Genomic DNA, 19,933 nt, shown 5'->3' with positions numbered 1-19,933 from the left:
TCTAAAACAGTTTACAACTTTACATCTATATCTATCAAGAGATCAAGAGTGTATTTCTTTTTAACCAAAGTTTGGTAAACGTTGTGTGCCGTTTGTCATAGTTTGTTAAACGTAACAGAAGTAGAAACAAACGAATCGTTTGGTTAGAGGGGATTGCAATTTATAGTAGTTTTAGACAATGGTTTGAGTTATAACAAGCAAGAACACGTTTAGATAATTGATCTGGAGTGCATTTTGTTCTAACACAAACGATGCAAACAGCTAAGCACGCACATGTTTTGATCATTTGTTTCTAACATACGTTTGCAAAGTTTACGTAAACTTTGACAAACTATGCACTCGTTAGAAATGCGTCTACTAGTTTAGCGTTCATCGTTTGTTAGTACAAATGCTACATTTGTTTCTAACTTCAACCTGATTAAACGATGTGTTTGTTTCCACGTTTGGAAAAAAGTCTGTTTACCAACAACATGTGCATGTATCATTGAAAGTTCAAACAGGGTCAGTAAACACTGATTAAACGATGTATTTGTTTCTACTTTTGTAGCGTTTAGAAAACAACAACATACGCCACACAACGTTTAAACAAAATGTTGGTTAGAAAGAAATGCACTCTTAATGTTAAAGTTAGAAAGAAATGCATCGTTTGAACTAACACTCGACGAACGACAAACTGTAGACGCATTTGGAGCGAGTGTATAGTTTGTCGAAATTAATGCAAACTTGCAAAAGTATGTAAGAACCAAATGATCAAAACTTCTGCTAGCTGAACAGTTTGTATCGCAACTGTTAGACAGAAATTCGCACCAAATAAAACATATTTGTTTTTCGTATCATTTTTTACGTCAAAATGTTCGAATGAAAAAAAAATGACTGTAAGGTGACCTATAGTTGTTATTGATAATTTCTGTTTCATTTGGTGTTATGTAAAGAGCTGTCTCATTGGCAATTGTACCACATCTTCTTTTTTTATGCTACAAACATTTCTGAACAAACAGAAAATACGGACAGACAAAACAGAAAATAGCCCATAAAACAGGTAAATTATAATCTTGATGTTCTTATAAACCAACTTTGAAAGATAACTTAGTCATCAGAAATCTCTAATAATGCATATTATTGCACAGTTACTTTAATGTTTGAAAAAAAATGCAGGATTTTCTTCCCTTCCGGATCATCTGAGATCATCCCAGGTTTTGTTGGGTTACGTGTTGCTAAGGTTTTAGTTTCCTATATTATGTTGACTGCTGTTTGTCTTCTCGTCGGTTACCGTTTTCGCTATGGCTGTGTCGGTTTGTTTCCGATCTCTGAGTTTGATTGTTCCTTTGGCGTATTTTGTCTCTCTTTTAAAATGTTACCTCTCCTTACAAAAGTAAAGACACGTACTGTACATGGGGAAATTTTTGTACAGTTAAAAATAATGTTGCCAATATATTTTTTGATGAAACAGAGTTATGAGAGTTAATCAGATCTGCAAACACTTTTAGAGAAGCGTGTAGCAGTCATGAATTCTCGTGTATGGCCGAGTAGAGATCGAAGAGTGGTCGAATGTGGTCGCAAAGGTATCGGGTATTGGTCGAGTTGGTCTGGGATAATATAGATATACAAGTCGCAGTGATCTGGAAGCGATCGGGCATTGGTCGAGTTAATCTGGAAATGATCGGACATTAGTCGAGCAAAGGTCGACATGATCGAGTACTGATTGGTAAAATTTAGTATTCCAACCAAACTCATGTCAAAAACTCTCGTGTAGAAAGTCAGATCGATGAGGAGCAAGGTAGACCATCCCGAACATTCTTGTCGATTGAGTCAGACCAGTCTCCCGATCACGTAATTTGTCTTGATCGCCAATGTGAACCTAGCTTTAAAATAGTTTTACTTGCTGAAGACCCAAATTTCTTTTTGAAACCATCTGCCGCACCTGTTAACCTTTGAGAATATTCGTTCAAGTTGCTGTTATATAAAAGGAGTTTGCTCTACTACACACTCTTGTAGTGTCTTTGTCCGTCTAATACAGATATGCAAGCATGATCGGGAAAGGTTGGTTCATAAGAATGTATATATCTTTTATACTAATTTTCCTATATGTTATGTTTAAAAGCGCAAATACCCTTTTTTAAATGCAAATGTATTATATCCTAAGTGCACATAACCACTAAAAAAGTGCAAGTCAAAAAGCGTAAACGTCCCAAGACGGACGAAACTTTATAGTTAGAAAACAATATTTCTTTAAACAATTGATATACTTGCAACTAGCTGAAGTATGTTTACAGCGGACATTAACGCTTTCATTTTGTTTTTCAAATCTATTTATATAACTTCACATGATTCCAACTATAAATAAATATGCTTAAACTAAAAAAAAGTACTGTAAATTCAGAAATTATTGCTTGCATTTATTATTGCGATTTTGTCATTTTAGACTAAAATGCGATTTTAATTTTTGGGATATTGAGAAAAATCCTGTTTAATTCATATTCAAATTTCAAAATTCGAGTTAAATTATTTCGATTATAACCCTGTCGCATTTCTCCCAATAAAACAGTACCTAGTTTACAGTAGAGTAACCTTTTGGAAGTAAAAGTATATATGTATCAGTAATGCTTAATGCATCCCTCCTGGATATATATGCATGTGTACGCATTTGTTTTTAACTTCGAAACAGAAACCTGTCGATTGTTTCTGTGTTACATAAAATTGAGAATTGAAATGGGGAATGTGTCCAAGAGACAACAATCCGACCAAAGAACAGACAACAGCCGAAGGCCACCAATGGGTCTTCACCGCAGCAAGAAACTCTCTCACCCGGAAGCGTTCTTCGACTGGCCTTTATAAAAAAAATGTATACTAGTTCAGTGATAATAGACGTCATTCTTAACTCCGAAATATACACAAGAAACTAAAATTAAAAAATCGTACAAGACTTTATACAAAGGCCGTAGACTCCTGACTTGGGACAGCCGCAAAAATGTGGAGGGGCAAAACATGTTTTTTTTTTAAATCTAAACCCTCTACCTTAACATCTAGCCAATGTAGAAAAACTAACACATAACAATACATGTTTGCTTTTCGTTTATTATTTTCTACATAAATTCATAGGGTTAGTTTTCTCACTTGGATCGTTTAACATTTGTCATTTTGGGATCTTTTATAGCTGACTATGCGGTATGGACTTTCCTCATTGTTGAAGGCCATACCCTGACGTATAGTTGTTGATTTCAGTTTCATTTGTTCTCCTGTGAAGAATTGTCTCAATTAAAAATCATACGACATTTTTTAATAATAAAAGGGTTGCTACCTTCAGTTTAAAGAAGCGTCGTTCGTGTGTATATCGTATATTAAACAATGTTGGGCTTATTCGTGACTGTGCTGACATACACTAAAGTGTACCAAGATGACGTTATTTTACTCGATTGTTCGATCACTTCAGTCTGTTAAGGGAGTTCGCTTCTCAGTATCAAAATAATAAGCTTTTTAAAACACAAATATACACTGATAGATGATTAATAAAGAAATCAAAAGAACAAAAAATATATATATATGGTCAATGTGCTTGTTTTCGAGATGTTAACCATTGAAATTTTGACGGGAAACTGTTCTCTCTTTTCATAGCTTAATCATTGACAAGTTTAAGTTCTCAAAAACTATAAAAAAAAATAATATGTTCAAAGACTTTTACAGATGGCTTATTATTATACATGTAAAAGATTAATATAAGTTGCAAAACTTGTTTGCCAATACACTATAAAAAAAACTAGATAAAACAAGAGGATTCCGAAAATTTTACAAAAATTCCAAACGGAGTGGCTATTTGTCCGGCTAACTGGGCGAATAGTGCTGGGACTATTTGTCCGGCCATTGAAATGCGCATGCCACATGATGCGCGGGCGGAAGAGCGTGTAGTATTTTCTTCAGCCGCACCTTGAGGTCGCTGGTAATCCGATCTCAGAGTGATTAGAATTGTGGACAATTTTGTTTTATTAAAAATCACACGAAAGGACAATTGTTACTGCCAGACGCATCCCAGCTAAACAGATGTGCTAAATCGTTAGTGACTAACAAATCAAATTCAATACTGTGAGATAATAAAATTGAGAATGAAAACGGGGAATGAATCAAAGAGACAAAAACCCGACCATAAAATAGACAACAGCAGAAGGTCACCTACAGGTCTTCAATGAAGCTAGAAATTTCCGCATATAAACAACGCAACACTAAGGAATTTTAAGACAGTTGACTAAGTATCATGGCTTAAAGAAAGTATACATTAGCTTGTATTTGGAAGGAGAGATTTTGAAGGGTTTTTTTTGTCACAAGTTTTGAATAATTCTATATATATTTTATAACTTTATAATTAAAAATGGGAAGAAAGGTTTACATTTAGTCTGCCATATGAGTATAAAATGGTGACAGATCATGAAACTGGAAATATTTTCTTACATTTTAATCTAACAATTCAAGTTCAACTACATGTACCAAGATTGGGGACTAACAATTCAAAATTGCTTCAATATGCTTTTTAAATGTCCTCGTATATAATATGCTGTCCCCTGGTGCTAATGTAAATAATATTACACGCACACACACGTACACTTTAAGCATTGTATTGGCCGGACAAATAGTCCTGGTACTATTCGTCCGGCTAGCCGAACAAATAGCAACTGCCAATTCCAAAACATAACAAACGAACATCCTCAAAACTTAGCTATTATATCTCATTGTATCAACTTAAGAAGGCTCGGGGGAACAAAAGTTTCATCAAAAATTTAAAAAAAAAATTTTCATTACAAATTTTATTTACTACGCTATTACTAGTTACTGTATGATAAGGTGCAAAAATCAAACAAAATTGAGACGTTTTGGCCCCAGATGACTTTTAAATATTTATATCATTGAAAAAGCTCCAAACTAGCTGCATTTGGTGTTGAAATTGAAGTAACTCATTGGGTACCTAGTATTTAATTTAAAAAAATCAAATAAGCTGTAAAAACTTAACATTAATGTAAAATTTTAATAATTTAGTTCTTTTTTATTTCAATATTACCTCTATTTCTCCTATTAGTTCAACAGAAAAAAGTACCTTAACAAATATGCATGCTTCCAAGGAAGATTGTGAGCTTCAATGAACGGTGACCCCATTTTTTTATTTATTTTTCTATTAAGTATAGTTATGATAAATTACCAATCTGATACAGTACCTCGAGATCGTATTCTCATGATGTCCAGTTCGAACTGTAATTTAGCCGATTAGATTGGATTCTCAATAATAAATCAAAACTTACGAAGGACGGACAAACAGACTAATATTGCTATAAAAGCATCTAGTCGTTGTGGTACTATAAGATAATCAGATATAATGGATTAAATGAACGATTATAGACATATTCACCAAAAAAAGGGAACCTATATCGGTCATTTAACTTAGAATTAAATTTATCATATGCTTAGATAATGAGTTAAACGTTTTCGTAGCATCAGATCTTTCACCATCATTTTCACGATCTTCAAAAAGTGGTTCGCAATCTTTAAAAGTGAAAAAAATAATATTTTAAAAAAGAGTTCTTTAGTCATTCAAATCGTTAAAAATAATCTTGTATGTTTACATATTTTATGTAATAGAAATGCAGCAGTCTGCCTTTTGTAAAAAAAAAAAAGGTTTACTTTTAAACCTTGATTTTTCTTGATTTTTTTATCATAAAGTTTAACCGTACGGCAGACAGTTTTTTGGGGTAAATTTTGTCCGTATATTTCATTCAAATATATTAGTTATTGACCTAACAAATGTCTGTCAGATACGATTTCCTTCAATATCATATACCAGAGCTTTCACGATACATGACCACCGTTACTATGTATAAAAAAAGAAGATGTGGTATGCATGCCATTGAGATAAATCTCCACAAGAGACCAAATGACACAGGAATTAACAGTTATAAGTCAACTATAAAAGGCCCCGAAATGACAAATTAAAAAAAAAATTAAACGAGAAAACTAACGGCCTAATTAATGTATAAAAAGAACGAAAAAATAGGTTGTACACCAACAACTGACACCCTAATCTGGAACTCTGTTGTAACAGCACACAATAAGAACGAACTTCGAAAACAAGTCTAAAGGCTAACTCGTCAGATAAATACAAAAAAAATACATATATCAGGAACACGGATGTTGAATGTTGAAAACGAATGTTGAATGTTTGAAAACGAATGTTGAATGTTGAAAACGAATGTTGAAATTTGAAAATCAAATGTTGAAAACGAATGTTGAATGTTGAAAACGAATGTTAAAATCGAATGTTGAATATTGAAATCGAATGTTGAATGTTGAAAATGAATGCAAAAAATAAAAAAATAAAAAATGTTGAATGTTGAAATCGAATGTTAAAAACGAATTTTGAATGTTGAAAACGAATGTTGAATGTTAAAAACGAATGTTGAAAATTGAAAATCGAATGTGGAAAACGAATGTTGAATGATGAAAACGAATGTTGAAAGTTGAAATCGAATGCTGCAATCGAATGCTGAAAACGAATTTTGAATGCTGAAAACGAATTTTGAATGTTGAAAATCGAATGTTGAAAACGAATGTTGGATGTTGAAAATGAATATTGAGTGTTAAAATCGAATGTTACATGTTGAAAAAACGAATGTTGAATGTTGAAAACGAATGTTGAATGTTGAAATCGAAAGTTGAATGTTGTAAACGAATGTTGAATGTTGAAAACGAATGTTGAAAGTTTAAAATCGAATGTTAAAAACGAATGTTGAATGTTGAAAACGAATGTTGAATGTTAAAATCAAATGTTGAATGTTGAAATCGAATGTCGAATGTTGAAATCGAATGTTGAATGTTGAAAACGAATGTTGAATGTTGAAAGTTGAAAATCGTATGTTGAAACGAATGTTAAATGTTGAAAACGAATGTTGAATGTTGAAATCGAATAATGAATGTTAAAAATAAATGCAAGAAAAAAACAAAAAAAATTTAAAATTTAAAAAAAATGAATGTTTAATGTTGAATGTTGAAATGGAATGTTGAATGTTGAAATGGAATGTTGAATGTTGAAATGTAATATTGAATGTCGAAAATGAATACAAGAAAAACAAAAAAATAAGAAACAAAAAAATTGAAAGTTTAATGTTGAATGTTGAAATGGAATGTTAAATGTTGAAATGGATTATTGAATGTTTATAATAAGTGCAAGAAAAAAAAAATTGAATGTTGAATGTTGAATGTTGGATATTAAACCAACTTGACATCCGTTCAACAGAGAGAGTTAAATACAAGCGCTGATTGAATGCTGCTTCGCATGGAAACTCATTTTGGAAAATAATGTAGAATAGCAAAAAAATAGTTATAACAAAACTTGCCGCTCAAAATTCAACATATTGGGTTATTGTTGTATAACGATCAGAAGTAAAAAAATTAATATATAAATTTGCCGAAATCGTTATTATTCTTTTTATATGATTGGTTGCATTTAAATTATATATCTTTTAAGATTTTTGCGTGTTTATGGTAAACATTTAAGAGATTAGAGAAAATGTTCAACCAGACAAAAAATCGATATGTAATCTTAACAAAAAAGTTGTGTTTGTCACGAATTCAATGTGGGTAAAATTGTTTGAAAATACCACAAAAATATCCAAATCCAAAGAAAATTCAAATAAATACGTAAGGCAAATATGCGTTTACAATTGTAAATTTAAAGATACTGTTGAATACCCTGTTCGTCAGTGTCAGTATTCAATAAAATGAACTAGACGAACCTCTGAAAATTCATATAGTTATTAATGTTACGATCCAACAACTGTTATATCTCCCTTAATATGTAGGTTTATCAGATTTTAATAGGTGAAATTTATGAAGTGTTTGATTCTTTAAATTGAAAAAAAGATCATATTAGAAGTATCATCCAGTGTGCTATGAAGTTGTAAGACAGTTATTTTGTCCTTTCCTTTTTGGTTTTGACAGACAGTCATAAACCAAAATCAATCAATTATATCTTAAATTATAAATTTGATTTTATCCTAAGTGATAGATTTTTTTTCCGGCGACATCAACGGCAAAAACATTAAAACGGTTAATGCTTTTTGTTGCGGTTTGTTATATTAGATTTTCGTGTAATTGAAATTTAAATTTTTCATTAATTTTTCTTTGGAATAGTTACACGTTTTTCGGCTTGGATATTTTCTTTCTTATCCTATTCGGTTTAATTCTTGTTTGTATGTCGTAAACTGAACTCACATGGTTGATGTACATATTCTGTTTATCATTTACGATCATACAGTAATCATACAATTCAACCTCTTCCTGTGTATATTTTTTTTAATATCATAATACTTTTTTAGAATCCAGTGCAGCAACAGGACCAGTAGCTCCGATAGCCGGTGGAATTGGCGGAGGCATCGTTCTAATTGTTATTGTTGTGATCGTTTTAATATATATGAAAAGGTAATTGTGTTCTTTGGTTTTCAATAATTTACATGTTTTGTAGTGACAGTTATGACACAATTTTATTCGTATAGACATCACTTGAAATATACGTTGAATAATATATAAATAGGACTCGGATGTGCAAAGGGGACGCTGACGGCGATGTACACGCTGAACTGCGATGGTCTATTGGACGTGTGATGGCTAGTTAATATCTAAAACTAAGCAGTCATTATGAGATGCAGATATTTTTGATAGTTAGTTAATACAGTTAACATTGTACATTCGACGAAAACATTATATATTTGATTTGTTCCTCTTATTGGTTCCTCGTATACTTTAACATAATACTATTGAGATCGTTTCTCCGGACCCGTATGTAATAAGAGAATGACAAGCTTACATATGGAGTTAACAACAAAGTTATTCTTATTAACCTGTGTATAATATGACATTACTTTTTTCTAAGTTGATTTTTTTCTGAAGTCGTCTAATTTTTCACAGTGAATTAATACTTTTACTTAAACTATTCATCCCTTATTTTATCAACTTTGTATTAACATTGTATCATGTATCAAATTTATTCATTCATTGTGTGCTTATTTGGGTTACTACGTTTTTTGTTTGAGCTTAGTCATTCAAACAGATTGTTTTAGTGTGTCTTTATTGTGTGTCTTTCTATGTTGTGATGTTGCATATTGTTTAAGATAACGGGGGAGGTTAGATACCATTAAAAAGTTCTTTCCCGCTGCAGTTCTACAACTGTTCTTAGTCAGGAATCTGGTTTTCAGCAATTGTCGTTTGTTTATGTGGTTCATAATTGATTCTCGTTTTACGTGTTTTATATAGATTAGACCGTTGGTTTTCCCGTTTGAATGATTTTACACTAGACATTTTTTTGGGCCCTTTATAGCTTGCTGGTCGGTGTGAGCCAAGGCTCCATGTTGAAGACAGTACCTCGACCTATAATGATTTAAATTAGAATTTTGACTTAAATGGAGAGTTGTCTTATTGGCACTCATACCACATCTTCCTATATCTTATCAATCGTATGTAAAGGGATATTGTTGTATTCAAAAAACAAAACACTACAGAAGGTAATATTTCCCCTATACTAATCCTCCCAGTTTCTCGTAGAACTAAAGGTTTATAAATAAAAAGCCTGGAAAACTGCTCATATCATACACATTGACTGCTTCTTCATCGACATTGAAAATGTAGCTTGTGTAGACCATTGCACTTTAACATCACTACCATTACACTTTGGTGTAGCTATCAATAAGATAGCGTCACAACGCCATCATGGTACTTCAGTGTGACCACAAACATATTTCAGCGTCTCACCATCGGACCTCAGCATGACGATCGCGGTTCGGATTACCATCGCAGTTCAGAGTCTTACATACATGTATATGCTAAAGTCATATTCAAACTTATACCTCGGAGTTCAGTATTTTTGTGATTTTACTTTCTACCTTGTGTATCGTGTTTGTTAAAATTTTGAATAACGCAATATTTGTTATTTATTTAAATTAAACTTATCATAGATATCAGGATTGAAATAAATATAGTAACTGTTTGCCTCACTCTGTTCATCTTTGTATCAAAATAGAAGAAGACGTAAGCCTCTGGATGATAGAGTTTCTGGAGAAAACCAAGCACTTCAGATTGTAGATAGAAATGTATCATTACGACAAGGTATGTGCATTTATTAATTGCTGTTAACACTATTATCATGTGATTACACATATTAAATTTAAAAAATCCTGTACATGTGCAGCATATTTCAAAAGGGTTGTGTACATGATTGTACAGATTCCTTATCTCCAACATTAAAAGAACGATGTATACGGGAAAATTTAAAGCCTAAATAATTCATTAAAATCTTGTATTTGTGTACTCGGTCTGTTTATATTGTACCAACCTTTTTTTTTATTTTTCTTATTTGGTGTGCTGAAAAAAAGTTTCTGCATCAATTTCATGTTTTACACATTTACACATCTTTGCGTATATATGATCTTTGATGTAAAGCATTTATACATGTATTAATATAATACAGATTTTCTCAACAGAATGTGGTTCTGACAAAAAAACAATAACAGAGTTATAAGGATAATCGACACTTCAAAACATTTACGGTCATGATCAAAAATAAGTTCACCAGAACGGTGTGTCATTGTTTCAGTTAATGACATGTATTCTCTTTCGTATGTCTTTAAACACACAAAATATCGTCTGATCTGTTAGTGTGCTTAATATCATAATTTCGATTGTGAATGTTGACCACCAAGTGTGTATTCACATGGCGATTGGTGTATGCCTCTTATTCTGTTGAACCACCCGATCATGTTTATTTTGGAGTTGATGGAGTTCATATAGATTCTGTGTTCTAAAATGATTTGCATTTTCCTTTTTATAATCAAGATAGTATCAACATGTTTACAATTTAAAATATACGAAGTTTGAAAAGTGTATCAAATGATGGTATCACATACATGTTCAAGAAAAACGTTTTTACTTATTTCATAAATCATTATTAAACTTCGTACTTGATATACTGCAATTTCAAATTTCAATGTATTTAGGGCTTTGGGAGTCTTGAGAAATAAGGCAATGTTATTTTTCGTGTTGACTTATGATATTGGACGTGTGGGTTTATTACAAAAAAACATTTCCTGCAATCTGGCTTGACCATAAGTTATACTAGTTGATTATATTTTCCTAAAATATAGGCATAAATAACACTGATTGGCATGCCATAAATGTGGTTTAAGTTTTTTAAATTTTCAATTTCGTACAAAAGGGTTAATGATTAGATTCTCAGCGTTCCGATTTCAAATGAAAACTTCAAAAGAACAAACAAAAAGCCAAAGACAACTAGATACTGCGCTGTATGATCTTCACAAAATAGGAGGTGAACTACATAGGCTATACGGAGAGGGTTGAGATTCCACAAAAGATATTTAACCCCGCTGCATTTGCGTCTGTCCCAAGTGAGAAGCCTCTGACTTATTTAGGATATTAAGACATTTCAGAGTTAGTATGACGTCCATTATCACTCAGCTAGTACATTTTCTAGGGACCAGTTTAAGCACACCTCCGGGTGCGGGATTGCGAATTGGTGGCCTTCGGCTGTTTTCTGCTCTTTGGTCGGGTTGTTATCTCTTTGACACATTTCCCGTTTCCATTCTCAATTTTATCAGTTTCACCGATTGGATATATTATTCCTTTTTCGCATGTGGCTTCTTCATGATCCTCTTACAAGTGCAAAAACTCGTTATTTGCAATTTAACAGTAACTGCTGACATCCATTTCATATAACTTTGTATCCAATACTTTTATTCTTTGTCGTTCGAAAATTTATAAACTCTTACCCGTTACTGTCTGTGAATTACATCCACGAAAGACAATTAAATGTAGAATAAATGTTTTAAGGTGGAGAGCGCCAAGAGGGGATGTATATCAATATTGCTAGAGCAAGTCGTCAGTCGTCCTCTGACACAGATGATGTAATTCCTCCTCGATTATCAACAAAAGACCCCGGTAAAGATGACAGCAACACATATTGCAACAGTTTCGAAATATTGACCACAGTTAAAATTGAAGAATTAAAGGACTACATTAAACGGAAACAAGTAAACGAAGGCCTTCATTCCGAGTACAAGGTAATATTTAATTAAAGATAATGTGAACACTTACAAAAATATAAGAAAGCTTCTTTGGGTCAATGGATATCTTCAAATTGACTGAATAGTGAGCAGCTTTTCAGCAAATTTCACCTTTAATTGGCAAAATTATCAATTAAAAATCATGGGATTTATTTTGAACTTGATACATTTTCTATCTCTTTGCAGACTATCCCTTACGGTCCACAACACCCGACCACTATTGCACAAAAGAAAGAGAACATGCCAAAGAACAGATATAAAACAACGTTTCCCTGTATGTTAAGTACTAGTGTTATAAGTTTACTCATAACTGTATAAAACATGTTTTAATATACTTGCAAGGAATGTACCCCAGAAAAACATTACGTTGTTAAATTGCTTTCAATTATACAGGGTTGTCGAATGCAGACGATCTATTTGTCTTTAAAATCTCATTTGATCTCGAGATTCAACAATATATATTAGTTGAAAGAAATGTTGTTAAGACAATGATGAATTTTAGTTAGTTTCTTTTTTTTCATATGAAACAATTACTTTTAATTGGTGTACTAGTACTGGACTCCTTAGTATGATATTAAGTGGAGATTGATTAAGATATTTTTCAAATATGAATTTCCGCAAATGTTTGTGTTTTTCATAAGATTCGTTTTGCATGTGACAAGGATATATCTCATTGAATGGACATTCATGTTAATACACTTTTAAAGGTTCATACAGATTAAAAACTCTCCATATGATGACTTCGTTTTGATATATGTAACTATATTCCTTATACTGCATCCTCATTATACAAAGGTTTATGTTGAAAATTATTTGACAAGGCTATTTGTTGTAGTATAATTTAACTCGAGTGAAATAAAATAAAGCATTTTATTTTTTCTGTTTTAGATGACCATACGCGGGTTGTTTTGCAACCTACACCTGGATCACCGCATACGGATTACATCAATGCAAACTTATTTGACGTAAGTCCTGTGTAGAATACGGTTTCATCAACCCATTAATAAAGGCTTCTATTTAAATTTCCCGTAAGGTTTCCAAGGACATCACGAAAGTGATTATTTAAAGTGTAACCTTAATGAAGTTTTATATTTCTGATTATAAATGCAATACGAACGTGGGAATTTTAATCATTTCAGCTAGTAGGAGAAAAAATCCGTTCAGTAGACTTATCTTATCATTGTTATTTTTTGTATTATTCCTGAAAAAAAATGGTGCATTATTTAAGCGATACGACCTTAGTTTTTTTTCCGCAGTAAAAGATGAAGTCCTAGTTCAATGTAAATATTTTTGATTTCGAGAATTTTTTTTGCCGTATTTCTTTAATAGCTGTTAAAACTTTTCAACTATCCTCTGAGCGTTTTTACTATATACTTACAGGGATTTGAGAAAGAAAGCTGTTATATAGCATCACAAGGTAATATAAAGTATATGTGTGTGTCTGTGTGTGGCAATAGGGAAATAGAAACTATGTTGTACTGTTTCAAATCATTATCAATCTTTTAAAGATACATTGGATAATAGACTAACAACATGGAACTTTTCTATAGAGTGTCTTAATGCCATTTTTGTTTTTCATTGCAATTGTTGACCTAGTCGTTTGTTTTTATAGTAGTTGAGATTATATAACAAGTTGATTGCTGTACTCCAATTTTTGACATTTTTACTTACATGTATCAAATCTTTTTGTATTACTCACAGATTATTGTCAACGTAACATAATTATTTGCGACTGTCAAAAACAAATGAGAGGTTTAGGTTTCTATAATGCGGGGTTCACACATTGCCGATTATTGCTCCCGTTTAAGATCAGACAGCGATACGACACGAAAAGTGAAAAAGTCGGATTAGTATCCTCAATTATCTGGAATGTCCTATTATTGTCTGAACGCAGTCGTTTTAGTTCGTAACAGATTCCTACTGGTCGGGAAGGATCCGAATAGTTCGGCAAAGCACCCCGACAGTTAGGTGCGTCCCGTAACATTCGGGAAAACTCAGCCGATTTTGTCTAGTCGGATCACAATCGTGCCTATGTCGTGACAGATTCTGCTGTATCGGATAGAATTCCTAACAATGTTCTGTGTATTCGGGACGGTGTCCTGTGGAACGGGAATGATCTGGAGAAGTCCCGACAATAACAGAATACAATACGACTGAGACCAGACAAAGCCGTTTGCAATGCGATAGAGCGGACCGTGATAGGATTACGTTCCGACAGTACCTGATCATCCCGATAATGCCGACAGTTTTCAAACGGATAACTTCCGTCAGCGTCGGTTCACTGTCTTGTCACTATCTGATCTCTGTCGGATTACATTCGGTAGAATCGGGACGCAGTCGTGACAGACTCGGTCGAATTTTACCTGGCGAAAGATACAAATCGAATTTCCATCCACGATTCACAGGATCTTGATCAGACTTTTGACAAATTTTAATCGGGAATGGTCCTGTCAAGGACGGCAATAAAAATCGTGAATGTGTGACCCCAGCTTAAAACCAGGTTAAATACAACATCTTCTACGTAAGTAAATACATGTAACAAGTCAGAAATATGACACTTGTTTGTTTATCGTTTTGTGTGTTTGTCAATGTTTGTGCGTTTGATTTTGCCATTCGATATTTCTGTTTTTATTTTTCCTGGGCGTTTAGTATTTCTGTAATTTCATATTTTACGGATGCATTTGCTATAGAGTCATAGTATTTTTAGTATGATTAATAATATAAACACACTTAACTATAAAGACCAGTCTTCGTCCGAGCTCCTTATGCTACTACTATATGGTGGAAGACTTACAAAGTTTTTTTCAAGATTTTATAGCAAATGCGCTATACAGTGTTATACTTGACGAAACAGTCATACATGATATCATAATTGCTTTCCTTTCCGATCGTCAAATTCTCAATCACGATGTCATATAGTTTCGTCTGGAGGTTCAAATTTTCTCGCCATGCCAAATAAAGATAAGTTCAACACTTTGTTCGTCCGATAATATATATTTTCTTTCTCTAATGAAACATGACAAACGCGTTTTATAAATATTTATAGATTATCGTTGATCATCTCATCGAACGAAATGTGTTGTGGTTTCGAGTAACAAGACTCGATAACGAAATACCAGCCAATATATGTTTAAGTAGGCACGTATAACTGCATGTTGGATTTCTCGAGTCTATAAGAAAAGCAGACGGATAAATATTTAAAAACCTGTCCCAAAAAAAGAAACAGAAATAAATTACAACAAATTTATTTTATTTTATGGATATTGCATATTTTAGGACCATTAAAGCATACATTCACTGATTTCTGGGCAATGATCTGGCAGAACAACACCAGGAAGATCATTATGCTGACAAACTTGATGGAAGTTGCAAAGGTGATCTTATGTTTTATTATATTATGTGTAAAGAGAAGTCGAAGTACAAAATTAATCAAAATAATAAGTACAACATTTACGATGATTTAAGGAAACTATGTCATAACATAGAGGCATAAGAGTAGGTGAAATAAATCGTTGAACTGTAAATCAAACATGTATATGATAATTAACTGTATTTTATTATGGATTGTGCATGAATCTATTTTACATTATACTGGCTGTAAATATTCTATATCTGATAATTTTTGTATTATTGTCTTTCATTTTCGCTTATTTGCCTTGTCTATATGCCTGTTCTTTATTTCTTTGATGCAGATGACGTAGCTCTGTTCTTAAACGACCCTCATTGTGTTATCGTCATATGATAATTTTGTATTCTTGTCTTTCATTTTTGCTAATGGGCTTAGTTAATATGACTTTTTGTGTTTCTTTGATAAAATTGAGAAAGGAAATTGGGAATTTCTCAAAGCGACAACCACCCGACCATAGAGCAGACAACAGCAGAGGGTCACCAATGGGTCTTCAATGTAGCGAGAAACTCCCGCAGCCGTAGGTGTCTTTCAGCTGGCCACTTAAACATATGTATACTAGTACAGTGATAATGGACGTCATACTAAACTCCGAATTATGCACAAGAAACTAAAATTAAAAAGCATACAAGACTAACAAAGGTCAGAGGTTCCAGACTTGGGACAGGCGCAAAATTGCGGCGGGGTTAAACATGTTTATGACAATATTAACAATACGCACATTAAAATTCAGTTCAAGAGAATGATACATATGACTTGGGTCTGTACTTATACACGTACAACCCGTCATTATGTTTTTGTGCTATTGTAAATTTTGTATGATTGTCCTTCATTTTTGCTAATGTGTTCGTCTACATGCCTTTTTGAGCTTCTCTGTTACATATTTGTTTTTTTCTATAGTGATTAGGATTATAAAACAATGTAGACTTTTGTACCCCTATTTTTGACATTTTTACCTTATTATACATGTATATCTGGGTTTTTTTTGTTCACACACCGTTTTAAATATATTAAATTGTGTGCGACTTTCATACAGTTGAGAGGTTTAGCTAGCCCTAACACCAGGTTTAATCCACAACTTTTTACATAAGAAAATGCTGGTAGCAAGTCAGGAATATGACAGCTGTTATCCATTCGTTTGATGTGTTTGAGCTTTTGATATTGTCATTTGATCAGGGACTTTCCTTTTTTAATTTTCCACGGAGTTCAGTATAGCGGATTTAACTTTTAACGCCTTAGCTTACTAAGAAATACTTCAAAGGAATATGCATAGCCATACTCCAACACATCATTCTACATCCGAGTTGACCAGTCTTAAATTTGTCTCTGTTCTTAGATGATGCGTGTTTGTCTGGAAACCAGCACCTAACAGATCTAAAACATTTATCTGTCATGGTTGTGTAATCCGAAGAGTTTGCCTTTCTGGAAGACAAAATTAAAATAATTGTCATTTTCTTTTACTAAAATCCAAACGATAAAAGCCAAACGATAATACATTTCTTGATCCCCAACAGTGGTGTTTTACTAAATATTTATATAAATCTTTGGACGTGGAACGTGGTCGGAAAATTATGTTGGAAAATAGGACTCAACGATTATGATATATTATAAGAGTAATAAAAACATTATATGTGCATTACAGGTTAAATGTGATAAATATTGGCCTGAAGGAGGAAAGCCAATGGTACTAGGAAATATAATTATTACTCTACAGACAGAAAACGAAAGAGCAGCCTATGTAACCAGAGAAATATCTGTTGAGGATAAGAAGGTGAGTGTTTGTTTTAAAACGCATACATAAAATTTCTAAGGGACGATTGAATATTAAATGGCTGATATTCTCTCAACACTTAAAAATAAATTTCTCTCAACACTTGAACAAAATATCCAAGAAAAATGCATTTTCCTTACTTGAATGCGTTATATATTTTTACCACAGTAACTTTTATGGTTGAGAAGTAAACTGTAAAGTCAACTGTAGTGTACCGATGTTCAAATGTCATAAATCGATTAAGAGAAAAACAATATCCTGGTTACAAACTAAAACCGAGTGAAACACATCAACTATAAGAGGAAAACAAACAAACACTAGGAACACTGAAGTGAATATAAAACAAAATCATCTACCAAACATATTAACGAACTATTTGATACCAACTGTCATTTTCCTGAATTGCATTAGTACAGGTCATTTCAAGAATAAATGATCAGTCGAACCTGGTTCAATGGCTAGCTATTGTTAGATCAAGTAGTTGTATTAATAATTTAGCCAATTCCAATTAGTTTCCTTTCAAGGTTTTTACAAAAACAAATTTAAGCCACTTCGTCTTACGATAGTAGTTGACACTATAAGACAGAAGATTTACTACTTAAGAGGCTGTCCTGGTAAATAACAGGAAAATCCTATGGTATGGGTGGCACAACATAATTTTTTTCACACTGAATTTCTGGTTCCAATGCAATGTTTATTTCATACAAAGGATATATATGTCAAAGATATTTTTGAATTAACAGTGGATGGCTCAGAAAATTATTTTAAAGTTCTTTAACAATGCAACAAAATTTTGTACAAAATGAAGAGTTACCTCCCCTGTTCAATGAATTTTCAGTGCTTTCTATGTATTTTTTTTCTTTTTATTTGTTGCAGTTAATAAAAAAAAACAAAATTTAATTTTGAGAAAGAATGAATTTGTGATATGAAATAGATGAAAAACAAAATATGTCATGTGCCACCCACTGCCTGGTTTTTCCATGGACACCCTCTTAATTCTTTGGTCCCAAAAAGGATAAGTAAAGTCCATAGAGAATTAACCATCGATATCGTCATACTTAAATTTTACTTACCCTCTATGGATCTGCAAGGGATCCGTTTCGAACCGTATTATAAATTTATATTTGACTTTTCCTGCTAAGTTTAAAAAAAAATAATAAAAAAACAATAACTATTATAGAAGATGGAACGTCATGATACCCCTATGAAATCTACTGACTCTCGCGAATCAATAGGGATTGGCATGTGACAATTGAATCAAATTACGTAACAATTCAAAGAATGATAATGTTAGGTTTATTAGTCAGCGGCTCACATTGCATATCAATAACAAGTTGAGAAATATGTGTAATACTTTCTCTATTTAAAGCGAAAATCTAGTATAACTGTCTTTAATATATTTAGACCAAGGAGAAACGAAATATTATCCAGTACCATTTCACAGCCTGGCCTGATCATGGAACTCCTGATCCTCTGTACCTTGTGCTTTTTCATAAGCATGTCATATCAGATCACTCTGATGTCGAAAGTGGAAAACTTCTCGTTCACTGCAGGTAATATGAGTCAGTTTTGAGCATTTCATTCATACATGAGCGTTCATGATCTATACTTATAATCAAAATGGTGAATATTTTTCTTGATTGTTTGTATGTTATTCTACAACCCTCTATATTTCATATATGTAGTTTTCGAAATTTCTTTCCAAACTTAACTGAAAAAGAAATTCCAGTTATGTGGGCAATGAAATCAGAGTGACACGTTCATTTTCAATTCTATCAACTCAAAATTTGATCTTATTAAATAATAATTCCTCAGTGTCATTTGATAACTCTTAACCAGGCCCACTACAGCAATTGTGTCGTATTCAAGCAGGAATTAGTAAGTCCTGTAGTTCATGTTTACACAATCATAACGTCACGCTAAGCATGTAGCATTTAATTTAGAAGAATTCTGAACATTTCAGACGACATCACTTTTTAAAACATATGCCAATAACCACCCTTCTGTTCCTCCGTAATTGTTGTCATGTTTAAAGGAAGGAATGACCCAACAGGATCTAATTCTGACTTTGCATGATTTCTAATAAAAGTTTTAACTTTACGACCAGGAGAAATATGTGGGAACGTAAAACTGATTTAACTTATATCATATGTTATATTAAGTCCCGCAATCTGGATCATGTGGTGGTTTTTTTTTGTTTTTTTTTTGTATGGTTTATTGCCTCTGGTTTGTACAGTCAGTCGTTCTGTTCAAAATATTTGTGGCTTTCAGCTGGATGTCTTGCTGGATGTCTTGCTGGATGTCTTGCTGTTTGTATGCTTTGTGTTATATTCATTTAAACATTGCAGTTAAAATTCATTTATATTGGGTTCTACTATGAAAATTGTATTTATTTTTAGAATTTAACAAGCATATATTTATCTAGTGGCACATTATTTAGCACGTGAAATCAATAGCCATATATTTTTTTTTATTTTACATATTTAACAAGTATAACAATTTCATAACAATAATAAAGATAATAATAATGCAGGCACATATATACATCAAGTATCCAATATATTCATGAATAAGTATTTAATCATTTACCCTCATCAGAAATTTGAAAGCAGGTTGTATTCTTACACATTCATATTTTTAAAACGGTGGCTT

General features: G+C 32.5%; 1 protein-coding gene across 1 annotated transcript in view; it reads left to right on the top strand.

The window, feature by feature from the left end:
• The window catches only part of LOC143082373 (receptor-type tyrosine-protein phosphatase alpha-like), a 120,443-nt gene that overhangs the window by 83,452 nt on the left and 17,058 nt on the right, over window positions 1-19,933 (top strand). The window contains exons 9-17 of the mRNA XM_076258021.1: window positions 8,352-8,454; window positions 10,049-10,134; window positions 11,872-12,101; window positions 12,291-12,378; window positions 12,993-13,069; window positions 13,485-13,521; window positions 15,381-15,478; window positions 17,153-17,281; window positions 18,686-18,834. Coding sequence (XP_076114136.1) covers window positions 8,352-8,454; window positions 10,049-10,134; window positions 11,872-12,101; window positions 12,291-12,378; window positions 12,993-13,069; window positions 13,485-13,521; window positions 15,381-15,478; window positions 17,153-17,281; window positions 18,686-18,834 — 997 coding nt within the window. The remainder of the gene's footprint in view (window positions 1-8,351; window positions 8,455-10,048; window positions 10,135-11,871; window positions 12,102-12,290; window positions 12,379-12,992; window positions 13,070-13,484; window positions 13,522-15,380; window positions 15,479-17,152; window positions 17,282-18,685; window positions 18,835-19,933) is intronic.

The sequence above is a fragment of the Mytilus galloprovincialis genome, chromosome 7 (genome assembly GCF_965363235.1).
Source record: "Mytilus galloprovincialis chromosome 7, xbMytGall1.hap1.1, whole genome shotgun sequence".
NCBI classification, from domain to species: domain Eukaryota; kingdom Metazoa; phylum Mollusca; class Bivalvia; order Mytilida; family Mytilidae; genus Mytilus; species Mytilus galloprovincialis.
The sequence above is the reverse complement of the archived record's forward strand: the minus strand, read 5'-3'. Positions and strand labels throughout refer to the sequence as shown.